This window comes from Cibotium barometz, chromosome 24 (assembly GCF_041138505.1).
Source record: "Cibotium barometz isolate CiBa-2024 chromosome 24, ASM4113850v1, whole genome shotgun sequence".
In the NCBI taxonomy this organism is placed as follows: Eukaryota; Viridiplantae; Streptophyta; class Polypodiopsida; order Cyatheales; family Cibotiaceae; genus Cibotium; species Cibotium barometz.
Genome location: NC_141069.1, coordinates 28,174,671 through 28,201,270, shown reverse-complemented (window position 1 = coordinate 28,201,270; position 26,600 = coordinate 28,174,671). Strand labels below are relative to the sequence as shown.

The window sequence follows — 26,600 nt, the reverse complement described above, 5'->3', positions numbered from 1 at the left end:
ATGCTGATTATCGAAGAGAAGAGCTTGGGTGAAGACCAACAGTCTTCACAAAGCAAAAACAGTTCAGAGCAACAGGCGTTCTACACGAGTTCAGGAAGAGGACGAGGTAGAGGAGGCCATGGACGTGGTCAAGGAGGTGGCCGAACAGGTAATCAGAATTATGGCCAGCAATAGCAATAACAACAGTCCCAGAATCAACAACAACAACAACAACACACAGGTGGAAGAGGCAAATTCAGAGGCAGGGGGAGTCAAAGAGGCCATGGAAATTGGAAAAGGCAATATAATGATGCACGTGAATGCTATTATTGTGGTAAGCCTAGACATGTGTGCAGGCAGAATGTTATAAGAAGCAGGCTGACATGTAAAATGGGAAAGTGCAGCAAAACAACTATGCATCCTCAAGCAGAAATAATGAGGATAATGAAAGGTTGTTTGTTATGCAGCATGTCTTGAATGCCATGTCTGAAAATGTTGATGCAGCACAAAAAGATAACGTATGGTATGTGGATTCAGGTGCTTCGAACCACATGACAAGTCATGGGGAGTGGTTCAAGGAGATGAAAAACCCGAAAAAACTAGGTTTTGTGGAAACAGGGGATGACACTGCTCATCCAATTGCCCATGTTGGAGATGTGCCATTGTCTATGCAGGATGGCAAAGTGAAGTACCTTGCAGATGTACTTCACGTTTCGAACATAACAAAGAATCTGGTTTCAGTTGGCCAGATGATTGAGCAGGGTTTGCAAGTTCGGTTCAACCCTGATGGGTGTTATGTTGAAGACTTTAAAGACAAGTGCAGGTTGGTTGCAAAAGGTAACAGAGTGGGCAGAATGTTTACATTGAATGTAGACATGCCTGAAATGAGTGCTGCGATGTTTGCAAATGGTTCAGGAATTGTTGCAGACACAGACATCTGGCATAAAAGGATTGGACATGTAAATGTGCAGAGATTGAAGTCTATGCAGACAAAAGGAATTGTGACAGGGCTGCCAAAATTTAAAGTGGAAGGTATGCAGAAAATATGTGAAGCATGCCAATTTGGGAAGCAAACAAAGCATGTGTTTCCACGTAACAGATATGTGAGCAGAAATGCACTAAATGTTGTGCATTCAGATGTATGGGGTCCTATGAAGACCATATCTATGGGAGGCTGCTGTGCAGGTATTATGTGACTTTCATTGATGACCACACGAGGAAAGTGTGGGTATATTTCATGAAGGAGAAGAGTGAGGTGTTCACTCACTTTCAGAATTTCAGAGTTTTGGTTGAAAAGCAAACAGGGAAATATGTAAAGTGCCTAAGGTCAGATGGAGGGGGAGAGTACTTCTCCAATGAGTTCTCTGAATTTTTGAAGAAGAATGGTATTTGGAGACAGTTTACATGCAGATACACTCCGCAGGAAAATGGAGTTGCTGAGCAGAAAAACAGGCACATTGCTGAGATTGTGCGAGCATTGATGGAAGAGAAGAATATGCCGCATTGCTATTGGGCTGAGGCTGTTTCTATAGTAGTATACATCATGAACAGGACTCCAACTGCAGCCATACATGATGTAACTCCAGAGGAGAGGTTTACTGGCAGAAAACCAGATTTGTCTCATCTGAAAGTCTTTAGATGCATTGCATATGTGCATGTGCCAGATGAGCTGAGAACTAAGCTGGATCCGAAAGCTGAAAAATGTGTGTTTATTGGATATTCCCTTGAGCAAAAGGGATACAGGTGTTATAACCCTGCTACACGTGAGTTGAGGGTAAGCAGGGATGTTTTTGATGAGATGAGCTGGTATGCTGCTGAAAAAGAATCTGTTGGGGCTGATGTGAGTGGAAGTGTGGTTGCACAGAATGCAGGTCAGCAATCCCAGTCTTTGAGTGGACCAGGAGAGCCCTCATCTAGTGGGTCTATTGATAGACCATGGAGTGGCAGGCTGCGTCATAATACCAGCCCTACAAATGTGATTACTACATCACGTAAAGGAAAAGAGAAAGTAGTTGAGCCCCTTGGTATGCCTGACATTTCTGCAGGGCATTCTCATGTTGATGGAGAGTCTAGTGGTTCAGATATGAGCCTTGATGACGAGCTTGGGATCCCAGCTATGAGAACACCTGGTGTAAAGAAGGCTATAAAAGCCATGAATGAAAAGCTACGAAGATCTGGGAGAGTGAAGAACCCTGTGCAGAGGTTTACTTATGATGGTTATGTGGCACATCACTATGCATATATGGCAAAGGTTGTGCAGGTTGTTGAGCCCACATGCATTGATGAGGCTGTTGGAAATGTATGTTGGGAGAAAGCTATGGATGAGGAGATGGATGCACTATATGGAAATGAAACTTGGGATTTAGTGCAATTGCCTGAAGGCAAGAAAGCCATTGGATGCAAGTGGGTGTACAAAGTTAAACATAACAGTGATGGAAGCATAAACAGGTACAAGGCTAGATTGGTAGCCAAAGGATATGCGCAGACATATGGGATTGATTATGAGGAAACTTTCAGCCCAGTTGCCAAGATGGCAACGGTGAGAGTTGTGATAGCAGTGGCTGCGTCAAAGCAATGGTCTTTACATCAGATGGATGTAAAGAATGCATTCTTGCATGGGGATTTGCAAGAAGAGGTGTATATGTTGCAGCCACCTGGTATGTGGGTCACCCCGAGCATGTTTGCAGGTTGAAGAAAGCCTTGTATGGCTTAAAGCAAGCACCAAGAGCATGGTTTGACAAGATTTCTGAATATCTTGTCACTATTGGCTTTCATGTAGCCAATGCAGATTTCTCGCTGTATGTGAGACATGGTGATAGAGGAGTTGTGCTTGTTGTCATCTATGTAGATGACTTGATCATTACGGGGGACCATGATGCAGAGATCTTTGATGTAAAGATCTTGCTTAGACAGAAGTTCGAGATGAAGGATCTAGGGGAGCTCAGATATTTCTTGGACATTGAGGTGATTAGGTCACCACATGGTATTGGATTACTGCAGAGACAGTATGGCTTGGACATGTTATCCAAGTATGGTATGACAGGCTATAAGCCTATTTCTATGCCATTAGATCAGAATGGCAAGTTGAGTGCAGATTCAGGAGAGATCTTGGAGGACCCTACTATGTACAGGCGCATAGTAGGAAGTTTGATATACATGACGATCACCAGACTAGATTTGAGCTATGCTGTTGGGTTGGTGAGTCAGTTTATGCAGGTTCCACGAAAACCGCATTTGGATGCATTGAGACGCATACTGAGGTATGTGAAGTCGACTTTGCATTGTGGACTATTCTATAAGACTGGGACAGAGATATGTGTACATGGGTACACAGATGCTGATTGGGCTGGTAGTATCTCAGATAGAAGATCTACTAGTGGATTCATGTTTTCTTTGGGGAGTGTTGCTGTGACTTGGAGCAGCAAGAAGCAGCCTACCGTTGCTCTATCCAGTACAGAGGTCGAGTACAGAGGAGCTGCTATGGCAGCATGTGAGGTAGCTTGGTTGAGAAAGCTACTTGGAGATTTGGGTCTATCAGTGGATAGACAAGTTGTCATTTTTTGTCACAACATTAGCAGTATACAATTGGCCAAGAACCAAATATTTCATGCTCGTACAAAGCACATAGAGGTCCACTACCACTTCGTCAGAGAGAAGGTCTTGGCAGGAGATCTTGACCTTGTTTATGTCAGCACAGAGGATCAGGTAGCTGACATCTTCACCAAAGCATTGGGTACAGAGAAGCTCCGCAGATTCAGGGCTTCGCTTGGTGTACATGAGATGGAGTTGAGCTCGAGGGGGAGTGTTGAGATATCGAGCTTGTCTAGTGAGGCAATGGACACTGATGACCCGCCTGGCGGATAGGCCCCACACTTACACCACTGGCATGGTTGGTGAGATCTTGGGTGATATGCGGCCAGTGGGATGACAGGCTGTGTGACAGCCATTCTAGAGACTGGCATAGTTATAGCGCCAGCTCATTTAGTCGGGTTCACACTATAGAGAACCCGTGTGTATGTATTGGTTGAGTACCTTTCATATTATGTATACTCTTATTCTTATATATGGCGTGTTGAGTGTTGAGTAGAGAAGAAGAAGATTTTCAGCCTCTCATATTGTGTGTTCTCTATTAGGGTTTTGTGAGTGTGTGTGTGCTTGCAAGAGCTCAAGCTCTCTTCCCCCCTGCATCTTTTCATAGGTGATGCATGACCTTCTAACTTCAGCCCCTGAACCTTTTAATGGCTAGGCATCACCCTTTCACTATCCAATGCCTCCTCAACTCCCCCTAGAAGGGGGAGCCTACTTCTGTGGCCTTTAGGCTTCCCTCTCATGCACCATCTACATCCCTTTTATATTGACCTTAATGCCTATTAACCATTACTTTAGGTATTTCCCGTTTGAAACCCCCTAAACCTTATTTATATCCAAACCTTTTACATATAACTAATCTTTTCTAGTCTTACCTTATAATGTTTCCTGTCAGTCTCATAACATTCTCTCCCCCTTGAAAGAAACATTTTCGTCCTTGAAAACAAACTCAAGAAACCTTTTCTTCAGTGTAGCCACTTAGCCACTCTCTCCCAAGTTGATCCTTCTTCTAGTCTATCTTTCCACTTTACTAAATATTCTTTAAACACAGAATGCCTAGTTTTCTTTTCTCGATATTTGAGAATCTTTTCAGGCTCATGTGAAAGAATACGTGGTTCTATGAAATCAACTATTGCTTCTTTTCCAATGATGTCATTGTAGCATTATATGGTACTGATGTGTGTGAACACACTTAGGACTTTTTCCCTCACTAGGAGGTTTTTTCCCTCGTGCATATGTACACCCACTTATCTACTCATTTTGGGGTGTGTACTTATCTTTTGTATCTAGCACACATTTATCGATTTTAATCGAGTAAGTTTGTGTGCTCTGAAGCTTCTCTATCTTGTGTGTGTGCATTGTTGCAACCCTAACTGTAATTCCAACAATTGGTATCAAAGCTAGCTTCCTTGACACTTGATATAGTAGTCTGCCTCCCTCCTCAAGGATCCCATTTCTCTGTCTCCGATTGTTAAGCCTCACCCTAACCCTCCTTGAAACACATCCAAAAAGAGATTACCTGGTTAACCCCACAACTATCGTGAGGATCTTTTGAATGGCCGAGCTCGTAACCCTTGAGGTCTCCAAGCTCTACAACTCCATGAGAAGCAATTCCACCGTGCCTCCCATGAGCGTTGTCACACTGCTGCGTTGCACTATGGGTATTCATCCCTCCTCTCACCTCACTTCACTCATGCACACTCACTTCACTCATGCACACTCACTAGCATGCATAAGGATGAGAGATTAGGAAGAGGATTAGCAAGAGAAAGACTCAATTTGCACAATGGGAGAGTATGTTGTATTATGAGAGATTCACTTATATACCTGACCATAAGTGTTCACACTCACTTAAACTGTGGCCGGTCAAGCACTTTAGGCTCATAAGAGGCCTAATGCTATTACAATTACTACTCTCATAATATATCCATAAAGTACATCACTTAGGAATTCATCCTATCTTACTACCACACGCTCTTGAAGCAAGAATCGCCATAAATACTCTCTCACACCATTACAGGCACCCATCCAAGTTGTAGCTTTGGACACTATTTCTTCATATCCTGAATGTATGACCCTTTGGTGTAGATGTAAGATAATGGCGGTAGATCTTTTTAACCCTAGAATTGGGTTAACGCCTCCCCATTCCTGATGGTGATCGTGTCCTCATGATCATGTTGAAGACCTTTATGTGGGGAGAATGGACAAGCTTTGTCGATGGCTTTGATGTTAATCGACGCTCAATGGCCTTTGTTCCTCCGCGCGTTGGAAGGAATAAGAAAAGCTAGTTAGTGAATGAAGAGGTTAGTGGTTTATTGGGAATTCCTAACGGGGTGGGGTGGGGTTTTTTGCGAATGATTGCATTTTTATATTTGTGTGAGCATGTTTTTTTTGGCTTTTTTCTCACTTTGGTTTTGGCAATCATAAGCAAGGTTACATGTGATTTATGTTAGTGGGGATACTAAGAGATGTTAATATTGGGAGAGAAGAGAAGGAAGGATCCAGAGGAATGTAGACTTAATCATCAGAACGAGATGGGGATTTGTTTCATTGAAGCGACATTCATCATTTGAAGAAATTGGCATGTGATGATGTCCCTTTATGTGGCAGGATTCTTATTGAATGGTGTTGAGTAGGACATGTTCCTACTTTCTTATGTCCATGTGCTTTTTATGTTTTTATGTATATTTAAGTGCTCTTATAAAGCAGACATACATGAATACAAGAATTGAGTCATATAGACTCTTATTGAACTACTCTATGTTGAAGTAGCCACTAAATGGCTAAACCCGTGAGATTGCAGGTTTTTTGGCATGAAGGGATATTCTATGAAATGGCCTAAACCCGTGAAAGTTAATCCCATGAATGTTGTTTCCGTGAAAGTGCATGCTGTGAAATGGAATTCCGTGAAGGATAATTCCATGAAGTGTAATTCCGTGAAGTGTAATTCCGTGAAGTGTAATTTCGTGAGATGGAATTCCGTGACATGTCATTTCGTGAGATGGAATTCTATGAAGTGTGATTTTGTGAGATGAAATTCCGTGAAATTGCAAGTTTTGACCCCGTGAAGTTGTAGGTTTTGACCTCGATGGTTTTTTACTTTGATTGATTTTATGGGTTAGCTCTATGACTTGTGAGCAACAGGTTAGCTCTATGACTTGTGAGCAACAGGTTCTTGTGCACTTATTTTTCACATCTAGAGGGGTGACAAGAGCATTGTGAGTTTATCTTTAATGCGCTCATAAGTCTTCGTTTGCAGACGTGGAAATCGATTCTTGAATTTTTGGCTCACATGTTGTCGAGGCAATAGATAAGATTTCTCGATGGTTACCATTGGGGTTGCTTGAACACACAAGCTCTTGTGTAGGTGCTAAATGCATGAGAGTGGTTGAGTGCCTTGCTAGGTGTTGTTTGGGCCTCCACTCTTATCGAACTTTAGGTGAAGCTGTTGGGGTTGAAGTCGGTGGTGAGGCTTTCTTCATGTTATTTGATTTTGGCAACCATATGATGGGCTTATCATCATAGTACCCTGTTGAAGCATATGCACATGCACATGCACCCATCTATGATGAACATTATAAACTATTAGTTGATGTGCTTGGTGATGAGGCTTCTTTCTTTGTCCAAGCTTAGGGGACTTTGTGATGCGCTTGGGAATCCAAGCTTTGATATTACTTTGGTAGTACCCTTGTACTTGCAGTAATGTTTTTGGTACTCACACTTGTTGACTTGGTGGAGTTCTTTGAGGAACTCGTATAGGCTTTTGTGGATGGTATTGTGGAGTACTTTTCTTTTTCCTTGGCCTCTGAGTGCTGCGTTAAGGAAGAGGCTCTGACTATCGAGGCACCCAAATTTAATTGGCACCTTCATAGTAGTCTTGAGCTACAAGTAGCTCTTCTCCACCCACATCTTGATACTATTTAGATACCTTGATTGTGGTTGTCTTGGTGGACTTTTCTTTTGGGATGATGTGGAAGGTTTGGGGTCCTCCTTAACTTTGGTTGTCGCAGAGGCTACAGGTTTGAGACTCATGGGCATTGTTGACAATGATGAGGCTAGAGTCTCTTATAGAGTGGCTGCCGATGACGAGGCCTTCGAGCATTGGGTTGTCTTCTTTGGTGAGGTTTATCGATGAAGATGCATAGGCTCCGGGGCTTTTTCTTTGAGTTCCTTGTTAGAGATAAATGGTTGAGCTATGGAACTTCTTCAGGAATAGTGAGGTTTTGGCATCGAGCTTTGTAGGTAAGGATGGGGTTGAAGGAGTAGATGCTCTAACGAAGTCGGTTGTAAACGCAGATGGTAGATTATGTAGAGGGGCTTCTATGGAAGAGAATTCTAACTTTTTGCATTCAGCATCATAGAAATCCATTAAAGTTGGATCCTCTTCCTTGCAGTATGGTATTGTCAACTTTTTGTCTCGTTGACCATCATGGGTGGTGACTCTATCACTAGAAAGTATAGTGGTGCTTGGGCAACAATAGTTCATTTATGCCCCAAGATCAAATCTGCTTCCAACACATACACAACCACAAAAAACTTGCAAGTAGTACGGGGTTAGTTTCAACATACATTGTATGTTCAAGGTACCCCAAACATGGCATGTTCAAGTCTTTTGTAAAGGGAATTCTTTTAGGATGTGCCTTGGAGGAGTTGGAACAACAGATCATACTAAAAAGATTCCTAGGATTCTGGTTGGATTGGAAATTTCAAATAAAATCACCACGGCTCAAGCACAGCTTTATCCAACACGAGAACACAATATCATGACCCATAGCTTTTGGGTCATGATATTGTGTTCTCATGTTGCATAAAGCTATGCTTGAGCCGTGGTGATTTTATTTGAAATTTTCAATCTAACCAAAATCCTAGGAATCTTTTCAGTAATATATGTTGGAAGTTCCAGCTCCTCCAAGGTCTCTCTCTCCTGTAAAGCAATTGTACAATGTCTGCAGGAGTGTTCAAGGTGACTGTTTGCATAGATTCATCTATTTAATACAACGATTCACCTATTTAATACAACGATTCACCTATCCAAGTTCCACCAAGGACGATATCATACTCAAGGGAATCTAGGGTAACCTAGAATGTAAATTCCATATCTCCACTAATTGTTTGAGTAGTATAGCCATAGTAACCTAGAACTTCAATGTTTTGTCCATTGACTCCTCTTTGCAAGACTATTGTCTGTAGGGATGAGTTTAGGTTGTCCCAATGACACCCAAGTGTCTTTTGTCATGATGTTATGACTAGCGCAAGGGCTATCAATGCGCGTATGCGCTTAACATCATTGCCTGTAGGAAAATCGTGTAGGCATCTAGGAAAGGGTTGGTACCTATAGGATTTATGGGAATGTTAGGTAAGGGACCAAAGCCCAGTGGGATCGATGTGATAAGGGGTGTAGAACCCAATGACACACTTGTTACAGGCATGGCCAATGGTATTGGGAGAATCCAATGACACACTTGTTATAGGCATGGCCAGTGGGATCGATGTGACAAGGGGTGTAGAACCCAATGACACACTTGTTATAGGCATAGCCAATGGTATTGGGAGGTGCATTTGCGGCATAGATCTCAATGGCTCGAAGATGTCAGCCATTGGGTGCAATCCTTGTGTGATCCCTGCAATCCCTCTATTGTTGCCATGTCTGATTGTGTAATTGCTCCTTAAGCACATGTTTTTTTTTTCTCACAGCCCGTTTACAGCCTCAACAAGAGGCTTGGCATTCTCTTCATTTGGGTCAAACGAGTGTCCGTTTGTCCTAATTAGCTTAGACGGTATACGCACGTGAACGACTCTGAGATAATTTTTTGAAAAAAGCGTATGCTAGTAACTTCCCAAATGGAAGTTACTAGCATAGATGGAAGTAACTTCCCAGATGGAAGAGGGGATCCTAAAACCTATTTTCCATCACTGTCTCAAGACGAAAAAAAATTCAAGAATTTTTTCCCTAGTCTCGCAGCATGTTTTTGAGGGTGTTCCAAAAGGAATTTTTAAAAACTCTGTATGAGAGAGTTGTAGTATTTTTGGAGTACTACAACTCACACATACTCACTAGCATGGATTAGGGTGATAGATTAGCAAGAGGAAGACTCAATTGCACAATGGGAGAGTATGTTGTATTATGAGATATATTCACTTATATACATGGCCATAAGTGTTTACACTCACTTAAATTGTGGCCAGTCGGGCACTTTAGGCTCATAATAAGAGGCCTAATGCTATTACAATGACTACGCTCATAATATATCCATGAAGTACATTACTTAGGAATTCATCCTATCTTGCTACCACACACACTCTTGAAGCGAGAATCACCATAAATACTCTGTCACACCATTACGGGTGCCCGTCTAAGTTATAGATTTGGAAACTATTGCTTCCTATCTTGAATGTATGACCCTTTGGTGTATCTATGCGACTCCTTGATGTAAGATAATGGCACTAGATCTTGTTAACCCTAGAATTGGGTTAACACCGATTGAGATACCCTCTTAGGAGAAGAAGGTATATACTATAGTGTGGTGTATACAAAGTATATAGCATTTTTGGAGTCTACGGTGTAATTCGGACACGTTTTGGGCACCGCAAGGTTTCTACAGACGTTCTGGAGAGGTGTCATTTTGGATTGGTTATGATCAATTTTGGGTGTTTGGGCTGTGCAGAGGCGGTAAAGATTTGGTGTGCAACCGCATCTACAATGTCTTCAACAACATCGACCATCATACTTTCACCAATAACACTCTATTCTCTACTCTGTGTTATTTTTCAGACACTTTGCAGTGATTCAGTCAGTTGGTAGCCATCCGAGGTTGCATTCATGAGTACTTGCAGTGCGTTGAAAGATTTTGCATTTGGTAGAAAGTCATGGCTAGCAGTAGTGATGTATTCAACATGTTGTCTGCTCTGCTGAGGGCAAACTTCATGGGACTAACTACCCATTGTGGTCCTATATGATGAGGCATGTACTGGTTGCTAAAGGCCTTTGAAATGTGGTCAGTGGTAGTGAAACTCGTCTTGTTTCACAACTACCAGTGCAACCAGGTGCTGCAGGTACATCTGAAGTAGAATCTGATACAGATGTGGCTCCTCTACATGCACCACCAGTACCTCCCACTGCTGCTCAAACGATATGGGATGGAAGAGATGCACATGCATATGCATTTCTTAGACTTTCTGTGAAACGAAGCATTATTCCTCATGCTTGATCATGTAAGACTTCAAAACAGGCATGGGATGCACTTGCTGCATTATACTAGGTGCGTAATGAAGCACGTGTTGCATACTTTCACTAACAGTTAGAACGCATTAGCAGTTTGCAGAACCCAGTGTTTCATGCTCGCACTAAGCACATTGAGGTGCATTACCACTATGTCAGGGAAAGACTCTCTATAGCAGAGATCAGCTTGGTCTATATGCCTACAGATGAGAACATGGCAGATTTATTCATGAAGGCTCTTCCTCGTGAAAAGTTCGAAGCTTCTCGTAAAGCTTTGGGCTTCTTGCCTTTTCAAGATTGATCGGCCATATCCTGTACATATTCACATCATCACTCCAAGGGGGATTTGTAGCATTATATGGTAGTGATGTGTCTTAAAACACTTAGGACCACCGGGGCACTTTTTCCCACTAGGAGGTTTTTTCCCCCGTGCGTATGTACACCCTCTTATATACTCATTTTGGGGTGTGTACTTATCTTTTGTATCTGGCACACATTTGTTGATTCTAATCTAGTGAGTTTGTGTGGTCTCAAGCTTCTCTATCCTGTGTGTGTGCATTGTTGCAACCCTAACCCTAATTCTAATAGTTGTCATTGTTTCCCATCTTGCATTTCAATCTACTAACATAAAACATAGGATACACTCTGGATCCTTCAGGTAAAGGGACCTTGTAAGCTACACTTCCAATCTTTTTAAGTATTGTATAAGGACCACAATACCTTGGACTTAACTTTGGAACTTTTCCACTTTTAAAAGTTTCTGACTTTTCGAAAACTTTTACATAGACCAAATAACCTTCCTCAAAATTAATTGGTCTTCTTTTACCTTTCTCATAATTAATAGAATGATGGTGCACTCTTTTAACATTGCTTCTTGCAATGTTTAACATGTCTTGTCTTTAAGAAAGTCTTTTACACTCTATAATTTTTCTTTTTGTGACCCAATAGCTATGGATGCTCTAGGTTGAAATCCATCCATTAGCATAAATGAACTAAAGCCAGTAGTAGAATGTTTAGCACTATTATTAAGCAAATTTTAATAATGGAAGATAGTCATCCCAATTATTTTGCTTATGATTAACATATGCTCAAATCATATCTTCTAGGACTTGATTAACTCTTTCTGTCTGTCCATCACTTTATGAATGTTCACATGTACTCATGCTAAGTTTGGTGTCTAACTTTTTAAACACTTCTTTCTAAAAATGGCTTATAAACTTTCTATCATCTCGGTCACTTACTATATCTATTGGTAATCCATACAATCTATATAGATGATGGATAAACATTCTAGCCAATTTTGGTGTTTTTACTTCTTTTTTAGTTGGTATAAATTATACCAACTTGGTTAATCTATCCACTACTATACCCACACTGAATCATGCCCTCTACTTGTTTGGGGTAGTCCTATTCTGAAATCCATAGAAATACTTTCCCACTTACCCTCAGGTATTTGTAGTGGTTATAATAATCCACCTACTTTTAGGCGCTCAGCTTTATTGACTTGTCACTTAGGGAATTTATAACATAATTTTGGACGTCCTTCTTTAAACCTACTTAATAAAATTGTCTTTTAACAAGTGCATAGGTCTTAGAAATTCTCGAGTGCCCCGCACTTGGATTGTCATGATATTCTAGTAAAATATTATCAACGAATATTTTCTTCTTTGGGTACACAAAGGTGACCTTTCTATAACAAGTACCCAATATCGATGAAAAAAAATTCCAATGATCTTTTCCAATTATTGACCCTTCTTTAAGTGATTCCTTTGAACCACTATCTTTTTTAAGTGACACTCTTTTATCACTAGCAGTTGCATTTTCTTTACTCTCTATTTGAGAGTCATCTTTTTTAATCAAGTAATTCCAAACTTCTTGATAGCTAGGTTCATTAGCACATTTTCCTTTTAAGTAAGCTAGCAACTCACTTTCTAGTTGAGTAAAACTCAGCTCATTTATCATGGGTACTCGACTTAGAGCATTTGCCATGACATTAAATTTTCCTTTTCTATATCTGATTTGAAAAGCAAACTCTTGTAGGATTTCAGCCCATCTAGCCTTTCTACCTTTTAACTCCTTTTGAGTACTTAACCATTTAAGACTTTCATGGTCAGAGAATACTTCAAAATTGGCACCATACAAATAATGACGCCACTTTTTAAGAGCATGCATAATTGCACACAATTCTTTCTTAGAAGTTGAATAGTTACTTTGAGCTTTGTCCAAATTTTTACTTTCAATACTTTGAGCTTTGTCCAAATTTTTGCTTTCAAATGCAGCTGGCCTTCCCTTCTACAATAATACTGCTTTTATAGCAAAATTACTAGAATCCATTTCCAATATAAATGGTTCATTTGGATCCACTATTTTCAAAATGGGAGTAGTATTTTGTGGATCATGAGTCCAACTAAATTGTTTTTCTTTTCCTTTAAGCGAGTTTGTCATTGGAACAGCTATCTTAGCATAATCCTTAAATAAACTTTTGATAAAATCCGGAAAGTCCTAAAAATCTTTGTAACTCATTTAAATTAGATGGGGCCTTCCATCTCAATATAGCTTCAACTTTATCAAATTCCATACAAATCTCTTCCTAGGACATTAAGTGTCCAAGATATTACATTTCTTTTTTGAAAAAATCACATTTAGATTTTTTAGCAAATAATTTATTTTTTCTCAATAGTTGAGACACTTTTTTAAGGTTCTCAATATGTTCGTGTTCATTTTGATTAAAGACTAATATATCATCAATAAAACTACCACAAACTTTCCTAAATAAGGATGAAGTATAGTGTTCATCATGGTCATGAAAGTAGCGGAAGCATTAGCTAGACCAAAAGGCATAACTAAAAATTCATAGTGCCCAAAAGATGTCCTAAATGTTGTTTTTGGCACATCTTCAATTCTAATTCTTACTTGATGATATCAGACCTTAAATCTATCTATCATACTAAAATATTTAGCACCTTTGAGTTTATCTCAAACAACTCATCTATCGTAGGAATAGGAAACTTATGTTTTATTGTAATTCAATTCACGATAATCTATGCACAAGCGCATAGATCCATCTTTTTTCTTCACTGCCCCCCAGGGAGACTTACTTGGCCTAATAAAGCCTTGTTTTAAATATTCAGCCAACTGCTTTTCAACTTCTTGTCTTTCAGTTAAACTTACTCTATAAGGTGGCTTACTAATTAGTTTTGAATCCTTTAAAACCTCTATGGAATGATCTATCCCTCTATTCAGATGTAAACCTTTTGGTAATGTTTCGAGAAAAACATCTTTAAATTTTTCTAATAAATTGTTCAAAGAAGAATTAACTACATAAATACTTGAATCAAACTTTTCACCATGGTTTTTAAACTGAGGCATTGCATAACAAAAAAACATTTGTTCTACTCCATTCTCTTAATGAAGATTTTGGAGCTCAATATTACATATCAAAGGAGAAGATGGTACATTTTGCTCTCCTTGCAATATAATAAAATTTTATTTATTCTCAAATGTTAGTGTATTCCTACCATCAAGGGGGGGTATTGGTTTGGCTATGGTTGGAGAGATTACGTTGGTTATCCCATATGGTGATCTATCCTTGCATGATAATATATATATATATATATATATATATATATATATATATATATATATATTCACTTCTAAGGCCCCTCTCATACCTCTAACACCCTTTGGGTGAGTGGATGATGGGGATGAGATGATGGGGGGCCTTTGTTGAAATGAGTGATGCTAGAGTGCCAACCAAGTCACCTAGCCAAGTTATCCCATATGAGCTATCATAGCTTTGTTGTACTCTCCTCATATAAAAGGAGGACATTTCAAGCATTGGAATACAAGCACAACATCTAAAGTCTTTTTATAAGTACAAGTTTCCATCTTGTAACCTAACTAAACTTGAGTCTAAACTTAATTAGCACACACTCATCACCATGAGTATTGTTCATTTTTATCCACCTTATATTAGTGTTATCATTAGTGTAGGATTAAAAATGAACAATACTCATCACCATGAGTATTGTTCATTTTTATCCACCTTAGATTAGTGTTATCATTAGTGTAAGATTAGATTAGGATTAAGCTTGATTAGATAGATGTTTTGCTAGGAGAGCTTGATCCATGGATTTCAACATGGTATCAGAGCCAACACTCTCTCCTTGAACTTCTCATTAGCTAATCTCTGCATAATTAGTACTAATCTCATCATTAAGTTCACTAATCATCATCTTCACTACCTTCTTGTGGCCAAAAATTCATTTGCTTGACTCTCCTTGTACTCACAAACATTGGAGAAATCCTCTTAGCCACACACTATCCACCTCTACGGGAAGCCACAGTTCCAAGCATTCATACTAAATCGCACTACAACTTGAATTCGGCCTATTTCGCTAACTGGTTTTTCTCTTCATTCTCCCTGACCACTACAAATTGATCTAAGATCGCTTAGGGGCTTGTTAGTCATCATGTAAGGAGCCTACAATTTAAATCTTGTGTGATTTGGTGCAACAAGCGAGGCACACGAACCAAAAATACAGTCGGCGTTTTGCAGCAGATACGCGTGATTTGGTGGGTTTTTGAGCTGAATCTTCCACATAGGAATTTGATCCTAACCAAGGAAAATAAGCTTGGGTAAAAAGTTCCTTCAATGGTAGCTTCCACAAGCTCAATTGAAGCCTCCAAAAATTTGGCCTGCTAATCATTCGGATTAAGTATTAATCACTATCATTAGTGCAACATTAGCAGAAATTGGGCCAACCAAAGTTCAAAATTGGAAAATTAGAGTGTTATTCCATTGTGGAAAACTCTCTGTTGTATCAAAATCCATCTTAACCACTTGCATCACTCAACTTAAGTGATTTTTTCACCGTATTGAGTTTATCTCTAGCATATAATTTGCAATCACTTGTAAAAGAGTTAGACACTGCCTAAGCACTAAAATCAAAGCTCAAGGTAAGACCCTCTTCCAATCATGGAGTATGTAGAAGTCATCTCAAGATTTAATGGTGGTGATGGTTTTTTCACATGGCAAAGCAAGACCATGTCCTTGCTTATGCATAAGGGGCTTTGGCACCTTATTGAGGATGAAGAAGTGGAGGTTGAGCCACTTCAAAACAACAAAGCATTGGGCCTCATCGCTCAAAATCTTGGTGATGATGTGATTAGTCACATTGCTGGTGTCAAGGATGCCAAGTTGGCATGGCAAGAACTTAACAAGATTTTCAGCACTGACTTAAAGAGCTCAAAGATCAACCTTCTCATGCAGTTCTACAAGCTCGACAAGAAGGAGACATAGACCATGGCATAACACATCAGTAAATTCAAAGGTATCAAACAACAACTTAGTGCATTAAAGAAAGTCATTGAGGAAGATGAATCTATTGCTGTATTGCTAAAAAGTGTTGACAAAGAACCTTATGAATCAATTGTTGCTACACTTAAAAATGTGCCCAACACTAAACTTCAAGATGTAGAATCATCTCTACTTGAACAAGAATCCAAATTCAAAGATAAAGAATCATTCAAATCACATTCAAGTCAATTAACATCTCAACTTTCAAGATACTGTCACTATGTGGAAAACTTGGTCATAACAAGAATGAATGTAGAAATAAAGATAAACCAAAGCTTGTTTGTGACTGTTGTGGAAAAATTGGTCACCTAGAAGAAGATTGCTATAAAAAAAAAAAAGTAGCAAGAAAACTACATCGAGGCCAAGGTTGTCCCAACTGAAGACATGCTCTTCTAGAGAAAGAACTATTATACTTTTCACCCCTCTTGTCTCTACAAAAAGTGTGATGTAATCAACCTCTAAGGCCATATGATGCACTTAAGCTGAAATTCATAGCCAAAGTAGCTATAATGCCAAAGTAGCCTAGCATAAGGGGAGAGAGAGGAAGAGTGAAAGCCTAAAAATTGTACCCAATCTAGCATCAAGGGGGGGGTGTTGAAATGAGTGATGCTAGAGTGCCAAGTCACCTAGCCAAGTTACCCCATATATGAGATATCATAGCTTTGTTATACTCTCCTCATATAAAAGGAGGACATTTCAAACATTGGACAAGCACAACATCTCGTATAAAAGGAGGACATTTCAAACATTGGACAAGCACAGCATCTCAAGTCTTTTTATGAGTACAAGTTTCTATCTTGTAACCTAAGTGAACTTGAGTCTAAACTTAATTAGCACACACTCATCACCATGAGTATTATTCATTTTCATCCACCTTAGATTAGTATTGTCATTAGTGTAAGATTAGATTAGGATTAGGCTTGATGATTAGGTAGATGTTTTGCTAGTAGAAGAGCTTAATCCATGGATTTCAAAAGCCTTCCCACCTGGTTATTCACTTCTAAGTCCCCTCTCATCCCTCTAATGTCCTTTGGGTGAGTGGATTGTTGAAATTAGAGCAATGTGATGAGCTATGGTGGATCAAATACTAGAATTAACATCATGAACAAAGTGATTAGCAAATAATTAAGATATAATTAGTGTTAACAAATAGCTTAATGTAGGCATGGATAATCAAAAACCAGCAAATTCTCATTAGGCCAATGTCATAATTAACAAATAGCTTAATGTAGGCATGGATAATCAAAAACCAGCATATTCTCATTAGGCCAATGCCTCAATTTATAGAGTTTACATCCAAGCATAAAATCCCACTGATTTCTCCTTGATTCACTCCACCTCTTTTGCTTGATTCTCTCCACCTTGATTCACTCCACCTCTCCTAGAATATCTCCACCTCTTTTGCTTGATTCTCTCCACCTCTTCACTTTTCCCAGAGAATATCTCCACACTTCCTAAATCTTCTCATGCTACCCTTTATTCTCTCCTAGTAGATTCTTCTCACCTTTTCACAGGTTCTTTCGCATTTACACATCCTCTTTTACAGCCTCTAACCAAGGGCTTGTTCCCGCACACACCCTATTCACTTGTATATTTCAACACCTCCCCTCAAGTGAATACTCTCTAGCACACCTGGACCCTATACCAAGTTTCCCTCTTACCCACGACCAGTGTCTAGCACACCTCCCCTCAAGTTAACTTAGCACACCTGGACCCTGTACCAAGTTTCTCTCTTACTTGATAGCTTGCGACCAGTGCCTCAAGTCCCTAAACTCAGTCCTTGACTCTCTATGTGTCCAAGGCTACTACAAGTGCCCGCGACCTTGACTAAAGTGCTTACACATACATCTACCATGTGGCCTACATCATCGGTGGCTCAGAGGTGGTTTTACTTTGTTGGGGCAGGTTACATTGGGTTGTGGGGTCTCTCTCTCTCTCTCTCTCTCTCAGAGATTTTTCCATGGCACCTCACTCTTTGGAGCCTCACATCTTCTCTTGTCTTCAGTCTTCTTGTCGTGACAGCTTCTCTTCACGCGTCCGTCTCTTCTTTCAGTCTTCTTGGGGCAGCTTCTCTTCTCGTGTCCATGTCTTCCTTCAATGCTTCCTTTAGATTTTCTTGGTGTGGATCTTCTTCTTGGAAGGAGATGTTCTTCTTCTTTCATGGTGGCTGGGGCCATGAGCTTGTCCGTCAGGCCTTTTTGCTCCATGTGAGCAACATGTTTAAATGTTTTGCTGACAGTTCTTTTGGGATTTTGATATTTATCTTGTATCATTATGCAATGCAAACCCAAATTTATGCGGGAGGTCTTACCTCTTGCCTTATTTTGGACAAGGGCAGTGTCTAATCCCATATTTACACTGATGCAATGTGCCCAATACATAATGCATATAGCATTCATTCTTATAAACATTCCCAAATGCAACTCTAGCTGTGAATAATCTTGAATTTGAGTGAGATTTACAGGCATTAACCAAGGGTTAAATGCAAAATGATGATTATCACAAATTTATCAGCACAATTTTATCAGAAATTACATTAAATCAAGGGTAACCAATTTGTACGGAATGGTTGGAGTATCAAACCAACTCCGAATTACAATCTGAAGTTATAGGGATCTGTATCAAATACCTAATGATTAATTTGAACCCTCAATTGTACCAAAATATAGTGATTAGTACTGATTAATTATTGATTAGTAAATTAATCCTCTGTTTTGTGTGTAAAAAATAGAGTATGCGGGGAGTCCAGATCTGGTGCCTTAGACTTCAAATGAGCTTAAATGCTTTTCAAGGCCATCAATAGCAATGAGTCTAGAAGAGGATTAAGCCAAGAAACACAAGATTTGACCAAATATTGCAAGCTTAATCTTTGTTTTACCAAAGTCACCTATAGATTTGATGAAGAGCTTGGATCTCATTGTAGACTTGATGAAATTGAATTCTGACTTCACCAGCTTGTAGAGCATGCTTGAAAACCCCCGAGGCTAAGAGGAATTAGAGCAATTTGATTGGATGAAGTAGCAATGTCAAAATCTCCTCAAAAAAACGACGCTTGATAAATCATCGATTTCTGCACAGCAGCCGACGGCGGTTTGCGCTTCTGTCTTGACTGGCTGGAGCTCCGATGAGTTGGCTAGCTAGGGTTAAAAGGGTTTGGCCTAATGATGAGTGTGCAAGGAGCTAGAGCTCCTCCGCCAGCTGAGGGTACAAAGGTGAGTTGAAAAATAACTAAAATTTTGATTAATTTGTAATTATCTACTAATCCTAATTAATTAGATAATGGGCTCATAAACCTAATGGATTCTAGGCATGGCTCTGATACCATGTTGAAATTAGAACAATATGATGAGCTATGGTGGATCAAATACTAGAATCAACATCATTAACAAAGTGATTAGTAAATAATTAAGATGTAATTAACAAATAGCTTAATATAGGCATGGATAATCAAAACCAGCAAATTCTCATTAGGCCAATGCCTCAATTTATAGAGTTTACATCCAAGCATCAAATCCCACTGATTTCTCCTTGATTCACTCCACCTCTCCTAGAATAACTCCACCTCTTTTGCTTGATTCTCTCCACCTCTTCACTTTTCCCAAAATATCTCCACACTTCCTAAATCTTCTCATGCTACCCTTTATTCTCTCCCAGTAGATTCTTCTTACCTTTTCACAGGTTCTTTCACATTTACACATCCTCTTTTACAGCCTCTAACCAAGGGCTTGTTCCCGCACACATCCTCTTTTACAGCCTCTAACCAAGGGCTTGTTCCCGCACACACCCTATTCACTTGCATATTTCAACATGGATGATGGGGATTAGATGATGGGGGGCCTTCCCACCATGTGATTATAGGTGACTCCTTTGGGTGCAGTGTATCATGGACTTTGGTGCAGTGAGTGTGGACATACAATAGGTTGTGTAGTAGATGATTCAATCGATGGGAGTAACACAACAATAGGCAAAGGCATTGGCAATCGGTGGTGGTGGAGGTGTAGATGGGGATTGTTGATTCAAATTTCGTTGCTTGCCTCTTTTCTTACTCTTTAAGCCCATGTTACCAGCATGCATTCTTTAATGGCATGCCTTCGAGTTGTGCATTGATTGTTCCCTCTGAAAATCTACAAGTGATGTTACTTCTGTTCTTTTACATCTATATTGCCTATGCAACTTTGATGAGCATGTGGTACAGTCGGTGTGATTGATGACGCATGAAGGCAATGAAGGTATCCAAGGCTTATAAACCTTATTAGAAGGCTTAAACAAGCCTTAAATGATGAGCAACAGAGAGATGGCATACGCTTCTTGAAGCTCTTATTGCTCTGCAGATGCTATGCTTAATAGTGAGAGCTCTCAAAACTATACTAAGCAAACCCTAATTAATGCCTATTAACCTATGATCTTATACCAATTGTTGGTAATAAGTTGATAGCACAGCCCACTATGGAGGTTCAAAGATGTCCATGGCTAAGAGATGGAGATGTACACACACACAGAGTAAGATGTGATAATGCTCAAAAATTCATGACTCAATGAGGATTAGATTGATGTGATTAACCTTCACCAAGTACAATGCTTTTATAGGCATAAAGCCTGATCTTTTGACCCATTCAAAACACACCAAGCTAATGACACATGGCATATCCCATGACATCATTGTTTATTACACAAAAACTTCAAGTTAATGCAATTCTTTATGAGGTACCTGCATAGGTGTGACTTGGATTTTTTAATTTGTACTACATAAAAATGATTTATCATTGGAAAATTGGTTTTCATAGCATTCTACACCTATAATAGTTTGCAATAACCATTTATAAATCTTGAAAGGGACCTTCCTCACACCAAATGATCTTGATCCACAACACTTCTCAAAGAAAAATCTTTTCATTAACTAAAGTATGGCATACAATAATATTTTACAAAACTACCTCACTAACTGGAGGTTTGCACTGCAACAATAAGACAAAATCGTGTAGAGGAAGAAAATGTTCCTACAAGTTTTGGCCATTTAAGTGAATTAAAAATCACACAATTGCTATATGCCAACTTGGAAGTTGTTGTAGGTTGTCAAATCATCCTCTTTTGATCTATGGAACCGTCAATAACAACATGTGGGGTATTTACCAATGATGTGAGCATGTTAGAAAAATGTAGTTTGGTAAAAGGTTAAAATTCAATCCCCTTTCCTTATCGATATGATTGAAAGGTATTGAGTACATTCTTCACCCACCATGAGAAACTCTCTCTCTCTCTCTCTCTCTCTCTCTCTCTCACACACACACACACACACACACACACACACATGCATGAATGCACACGCGCACATGCACACGTGTACCCGCACATGCGCATGTACACACATATTCATCAAGAAAAGTAAGCTAATCATTAAAGTATTCTAGTGAATGTAGAAAAACAAAACTTTTTAAGAGATTGAGAAGTTATGGAGTTTTTTTATTATACATCTAATGATTTAGTACATGTATTATAAAATTTATTTAAGATGAAAAACAATCATAATAAACCTTCACTTCAATAGATCTAAAAGGATATTTTCCATGGTGAATGAAAGTAATGCCACTAAAAAATTTGCCTAATGTCTTACAACAAAGATTTGATTTATATTTAAATCATTTATTAGGGAACTAGACATTGACCTTTCATGTAGTAAGACTCTTGCATAAAAAAATGAAGTGGAATAAGAGTTTTTGAAATGTGATCACTCCCTCCCTTTCATGAATAGTAGAAAATCACACTTTGATAGGAAAGAACATTCAAAATAGGTGTGCACTATACACACATATATATAACAAATAGAGATGGCATTTAAAAAATGTGGATTGGTTTTTTTAAGAAAAGTAGGCTATGAATGTTTTGCTAGTCAACCAGAATTTATAATTGTTGTTGCTTTGTATTGAAGAGAGAGAGAGAGAGAGACAGAGAGAGCTCTTATATTATTAGTATTTTGAGGTTCTTTTTTCTTGTTTGTGGTCCCCCTCCTCTCTCCCCCCTTACACAAGTTGCTCTCTCTTTAAGAAGCTTAGGGTCTTTCTCCTTGTTTTTGGTCTCCCTCCTCTACTCCCCTCTCACACACAAGTTACTTTCTCTTTAAGAAGCTTAGAGTCCCCCTTTTCGTCAAAAAGCTAACAAGGAATTGTGGGGTGTGGATGACAAGCTTCTGCCACCCCCTTTCTTTCTTTGTGCGTGTGTGTGTCTCTCTCTCTATCTCTTCGCACAAAAACACACAGGATCTTTGTATACCATCAGAGTCTCTCTAGAGGTTAGACGAGGATTCACCCATCTTGTCAGTTAGAAACCCCACCCCCCCTCTCTCTCTCTCTCTTTCCCCCCCCCCTTGTCCCTCACACAGGTGCTTGCACACTATGTAGGGCTAATGGAGAGATCCTACCTTCAAGTCTCTCTCTCTCTCTCTCTCTCTCTCTCTCTCTCTCTCTCCCCCCCTTGTCCCTCACACAGGTGCTTGCACACTATGTAGGGCTAATGGAGAGATCCTACCTTCAAGTCTCTCTCTCTCTCTCTCTCTCTCTCTCTCTCTCTCTCTCTCTCTCTCTCACACACACACACACACACACACACACACACGTGCTTTGTAGGCCCTAGAGATCCCACCTTCAACTCTCTCTCTCTCTCTCTCTCTCTCTCTCTCTCTCTCTCACACACACACACACACACACACGTGCTTTGTAGGCCCTAGAGAGCCCACTTGCAAGTCTCATTCCATGCACCTAGGTAAAGTAATATGGATCATGCGATTCACTGGCTTGACTATACGGTAAACACTCTCTCTCTACCACCCACAAGTGGGGCTAGTACGAGGGCCCTTATAAGGGCCATGATCCACCCGAGTTCAAGTCCCACCGTTGGTCGTATATGCCCTCGTGTTGCATTCTACCGACGTTAATACCTCTCTTTCTCATAGTGTGTGTGTAATAAAAGAGGACCCTCGCACTACCTTTCTGCCACCCACAAGTGGGGCAGATTGGCTAGTGCGAGGGCCTGTATAAAGACCATGATCCACCCGAATTCAAGTCCCACCGTTGGTCGTATATGCCCTCGTGTTGCATTCTATCGACGTTAATCCCTCTCTCTCCCTCTATCTCACACACACACCCATCTCTCTCCTAGCTGTCCCTTCGTGTGCCCCGGCGATGGTGGATTTCCAGCAAGGCAAATGCAACCCACCTCGCCTTTTGACACTTCCTTAACCGCGGCAATTGGGGCAGATGATGCCGTGCCTCGCTCGCAAAGGTACCGTCGTCTTCGCCAACACAAAAACCACCAACACGTTCTCCTACCTTTGACTACAACCATCAAAAAGTAGCCCAAATCAAGTAAGCCAAACTGTGCACGGTAAGCCATGGAAGCTCGGGTGCTCTCCAATATCAGATCAAAAGGTTAGGGCGTCTCAAAGCTGTCAAGCCGGTTTGATTTTGAAGTTGAATACAGGTAATTCTTCTTCAGTTGATGGCCTCTGCATTTCTGGAAGGGTTTTCCGTCCTCTGAGCACAAGGTCCTGGCTATGGATTCCTTGCAAAACCTTGTCTACTATGCTGCTGTAGCCAAAAACACTGTTATATTAGCAGAGTATAATGACGAGAATACTACAGATTTTGCCTCCTTGGCTGCCAAATGCTTGGAGCACATACCCCCCCTGCACAGTAGGTTTAGCTATACCACCAGTAACCGCATGTTCATATGCCTCATTGAAGGCCTTTTCATCTACTGCGCCATCATGGATGAAGCCCTCAGCAAGTCCAAGGCTTTCATGTTCTTAGAGCATGTCAGAGATGCATGCAAGGTTCTCCTGCAGCAGAGAGATGTGTACCCTGAAACCCTAGCTTCTCACGCCCTCCACAATGAGATGGATCCCTTCTTTCGGCATCTGGCTTCTCCACTCGTTGGGATGCGGCAGAAGGAAAGAGATTGGATCGAGGAGGAGGAGCTTCTTCAAGCTCAGAGGGATGAAGAAGCTGATTTGGAGGTCAGCTCCCCATACACTGTTGTACCCTTGCAGGAGAGTGATGAGAATTTTGACTCACAGACGGAGCAGAAACCTGTGGGCGGATGCTCGCGGTCACCCCAAATGTCCTTGATGGGAAAGGGAAAGAGGGACAAGAAGAAGGTCAGGGGGCAGGTGGAAGAGGTGAAAGACATCATGTTGGAGAACAATGGAGAAGCATTAAAGAAAGGGAAGAGGCTGGAAATCATGGTTGAGAGAAACAATCCTATGGGCACAGATGGTCACATGCAGAAATCAGGGTGGCAAGCTGCCAAAAAAATGTGGTGGCGCAATGCCAAGCTTGTGATCATGTTGGATGTCCTTGTTTGCCTGATCCTTCTAGCGGTTTGGCTTGGGGTTTGTCAAGGAGTCCAGTGCCTCAAAGGAGACGACTAATGCTTTTGAGGAGCTTCAAAACTGCCAAAAACTTTTTGGTCAGAATGCAGGGAGGGGTTCATGCTCATGCGAAAGGCACTTAGAAGCTTTTCATTTCTCATGTAAATTAGGCATGTACAGTTTGAAGACCTGTTCTTTTATGCTGAGTGCAGTTTGTCACAGACCAGTAACTATCCATCTTAGGAAGCCTTGCCTGAGGAAGCATGATGCAGATTTGCAAGCCTTACTTGCAGGCAGCAACACACTCGATAGGCTGTCCTTAAGTACAGCACTCTTGTTATATGTGCCATCTGTGTTTATCATGGTGACTTGAGAGTGTCATCCACAAAAACTACTTTCAGAATGTGGCAGCATTCTCATCTACAAGGACCTGGTTAGGATGTTTTGTGGACAGGTTAAGGTCCCTCCTAATGCAGCTTGGGCTTGGTAGGCCCAAAGATAACTATGGTGGGAAGTCAAGGTTGTAGCATTGAGCACCTTGGATTTTTCAGGCCATGGTCTTGGAAATCCACAACGAGGTTCTGATCCATTTCTCAGTTGTTCGCAAGAACTGAGGCTGGTGACACATGCACTACTTTTAAATGGTTGTGCTTTTACAGCTTGAGTTGACTCAAGCTTTCGGCATCTGTACAAATATTTGGTGATCTGAAATAACACACAGAGGTGGCATTGTGTTGTCTCATTTTAATCCATTGTTTTTTTTAACCATGTATGGAACTATGTATTTAAACAGCATATATAAGGGATGGTTCTTCATAATTGAAACTCTGGTTGGTAAAACCAAGCTAGGTTTTTGGGGAGTCTGGTAGGGTTTAGTGAATGGCATAACTTTAAAATCAGGCATGTGTGGTGTTAAATGATACAAATAATGGTGGTTGATGGCATGTTTAGTTTGTGGTCCCGCTCACAAGAGCCAAGAGTTCATCTACTAATGTGTATGGCTTGACCTTTCTTGGTGATGTAGTAGTATGAGGAAGACTTAAGGCCTCACAATCACGGTGTGAAGCAACTTTCTTTAAAGGACCTCTCAGCCTTATAGTTGTTTATAACTTAGTGTCCCAAAATTTAAATGCACCTTACCTTGGGATCACACTTAATCCATTATTAAATCTATTAGTTTGATGCATGCTAACCTCTAATCTCTAATTTGTAAGAAGTAGGGGGGAGAAAGCTACACGAGTCACAAAGTTCATAGAAGGTTAGGGTAGGATAGATAAAATAGCATGGTTACATTGTGTAGGGTGGCACATACTCCATTACGAGGTGTTGAGCTTCCTTGGTTCAAGAAAAGGAAAATATATGAAGTGTTGAAAGAATTAAGTTACACCTTTTCCATAGCAATGAGTTAGTATGCAATCCAAAAGGGAGGACATCCAGATTAAAGTTGGAGTCACTACTTAGTGGCATCTCCCAAGAGTAAGTTGATAGTGATACTAGCAAAATCTATCAATCCAGGACAATAGACCTTTCATGAAATTTTCGTGAGGACATTGAGTTTGCATTTTGCTATATGTTTTAGGCAGATTATGCAATGATGCAAAGTTTTTGCTATTTGTTTTGAGGCTAATTATGTGGTGATGTAGTTTTCTTTTCTTTATCCCTCATGCCTATATAATTGGTCATGTGACTTATGTTTTTTATTATTCTTAGCTTATGGAATGAGACATAGTACTACAACCAAGAGTATTGTTTTATATAAATAGTTTATTTTGAACAAAAATTGCCCTTTTTTTAAGTATGTTGATAAAAATGGATGCATAGATATATCTAGTTTTTTTGTGCAATAAATCATCTGCAAAGAAAAGAGTAGAAAGTCTACATTAAATATATCTACAAAGGAAAGACAAGCATTGCTTCTTTGGAGAGATTTGTTCACCCTTTTTTTGGGATAAATAAACTAAGAATTAGTTGCGCAAAATTTAAAAAAGAAAACATGGCCATTTTAACCCCCTCAGAGTTACTCCATGAATTAACCACAATGGAATGGTAATTTCTCACTTTCTCACACTAAGAAGACCAATGAAGGAATTGTG

The 26,600-nt window shown here is 40.1% G+C and overlaps 1 protein-coding gene across 1 annotated transcript; it reads left to right on the top strand.

Annotated features, from left to right (window-relative positions):
* The first annotated feature begins 23,299 nt into the window (after positions 1 to 23,299).
* Positions 23,300 to 25,247, top strand: LOC147625113 (phytolongin Phyl2.1-like). Its single transcript, XM_086818379.1, has one exon. The coding sequence runs from the start codon at positions 23,692 to 23,694 to the stop codon at positions 24,565 to 24,567; it is 876 nt and encodes a 291-aa protein (XP_086674505.1). The 5' UTR covers positions 23,300 to 23,691; the 3' UTR covers positions 24,568 to 25,247.
* The last annotated feature ends 1,353 nt before the right edge of the window (positions 25,248 to 26,600 follow it).

Bases quoted from the DNA above. Each gene is read 5' to 3' on its own strand.
- LOC147625113 (XM_086818379.1), top strand. From the start codon at position 23,692: ATGGATTCCTTGCAAAACCTTGTCTACTATGCTGCTGTAGCCAAAAAC.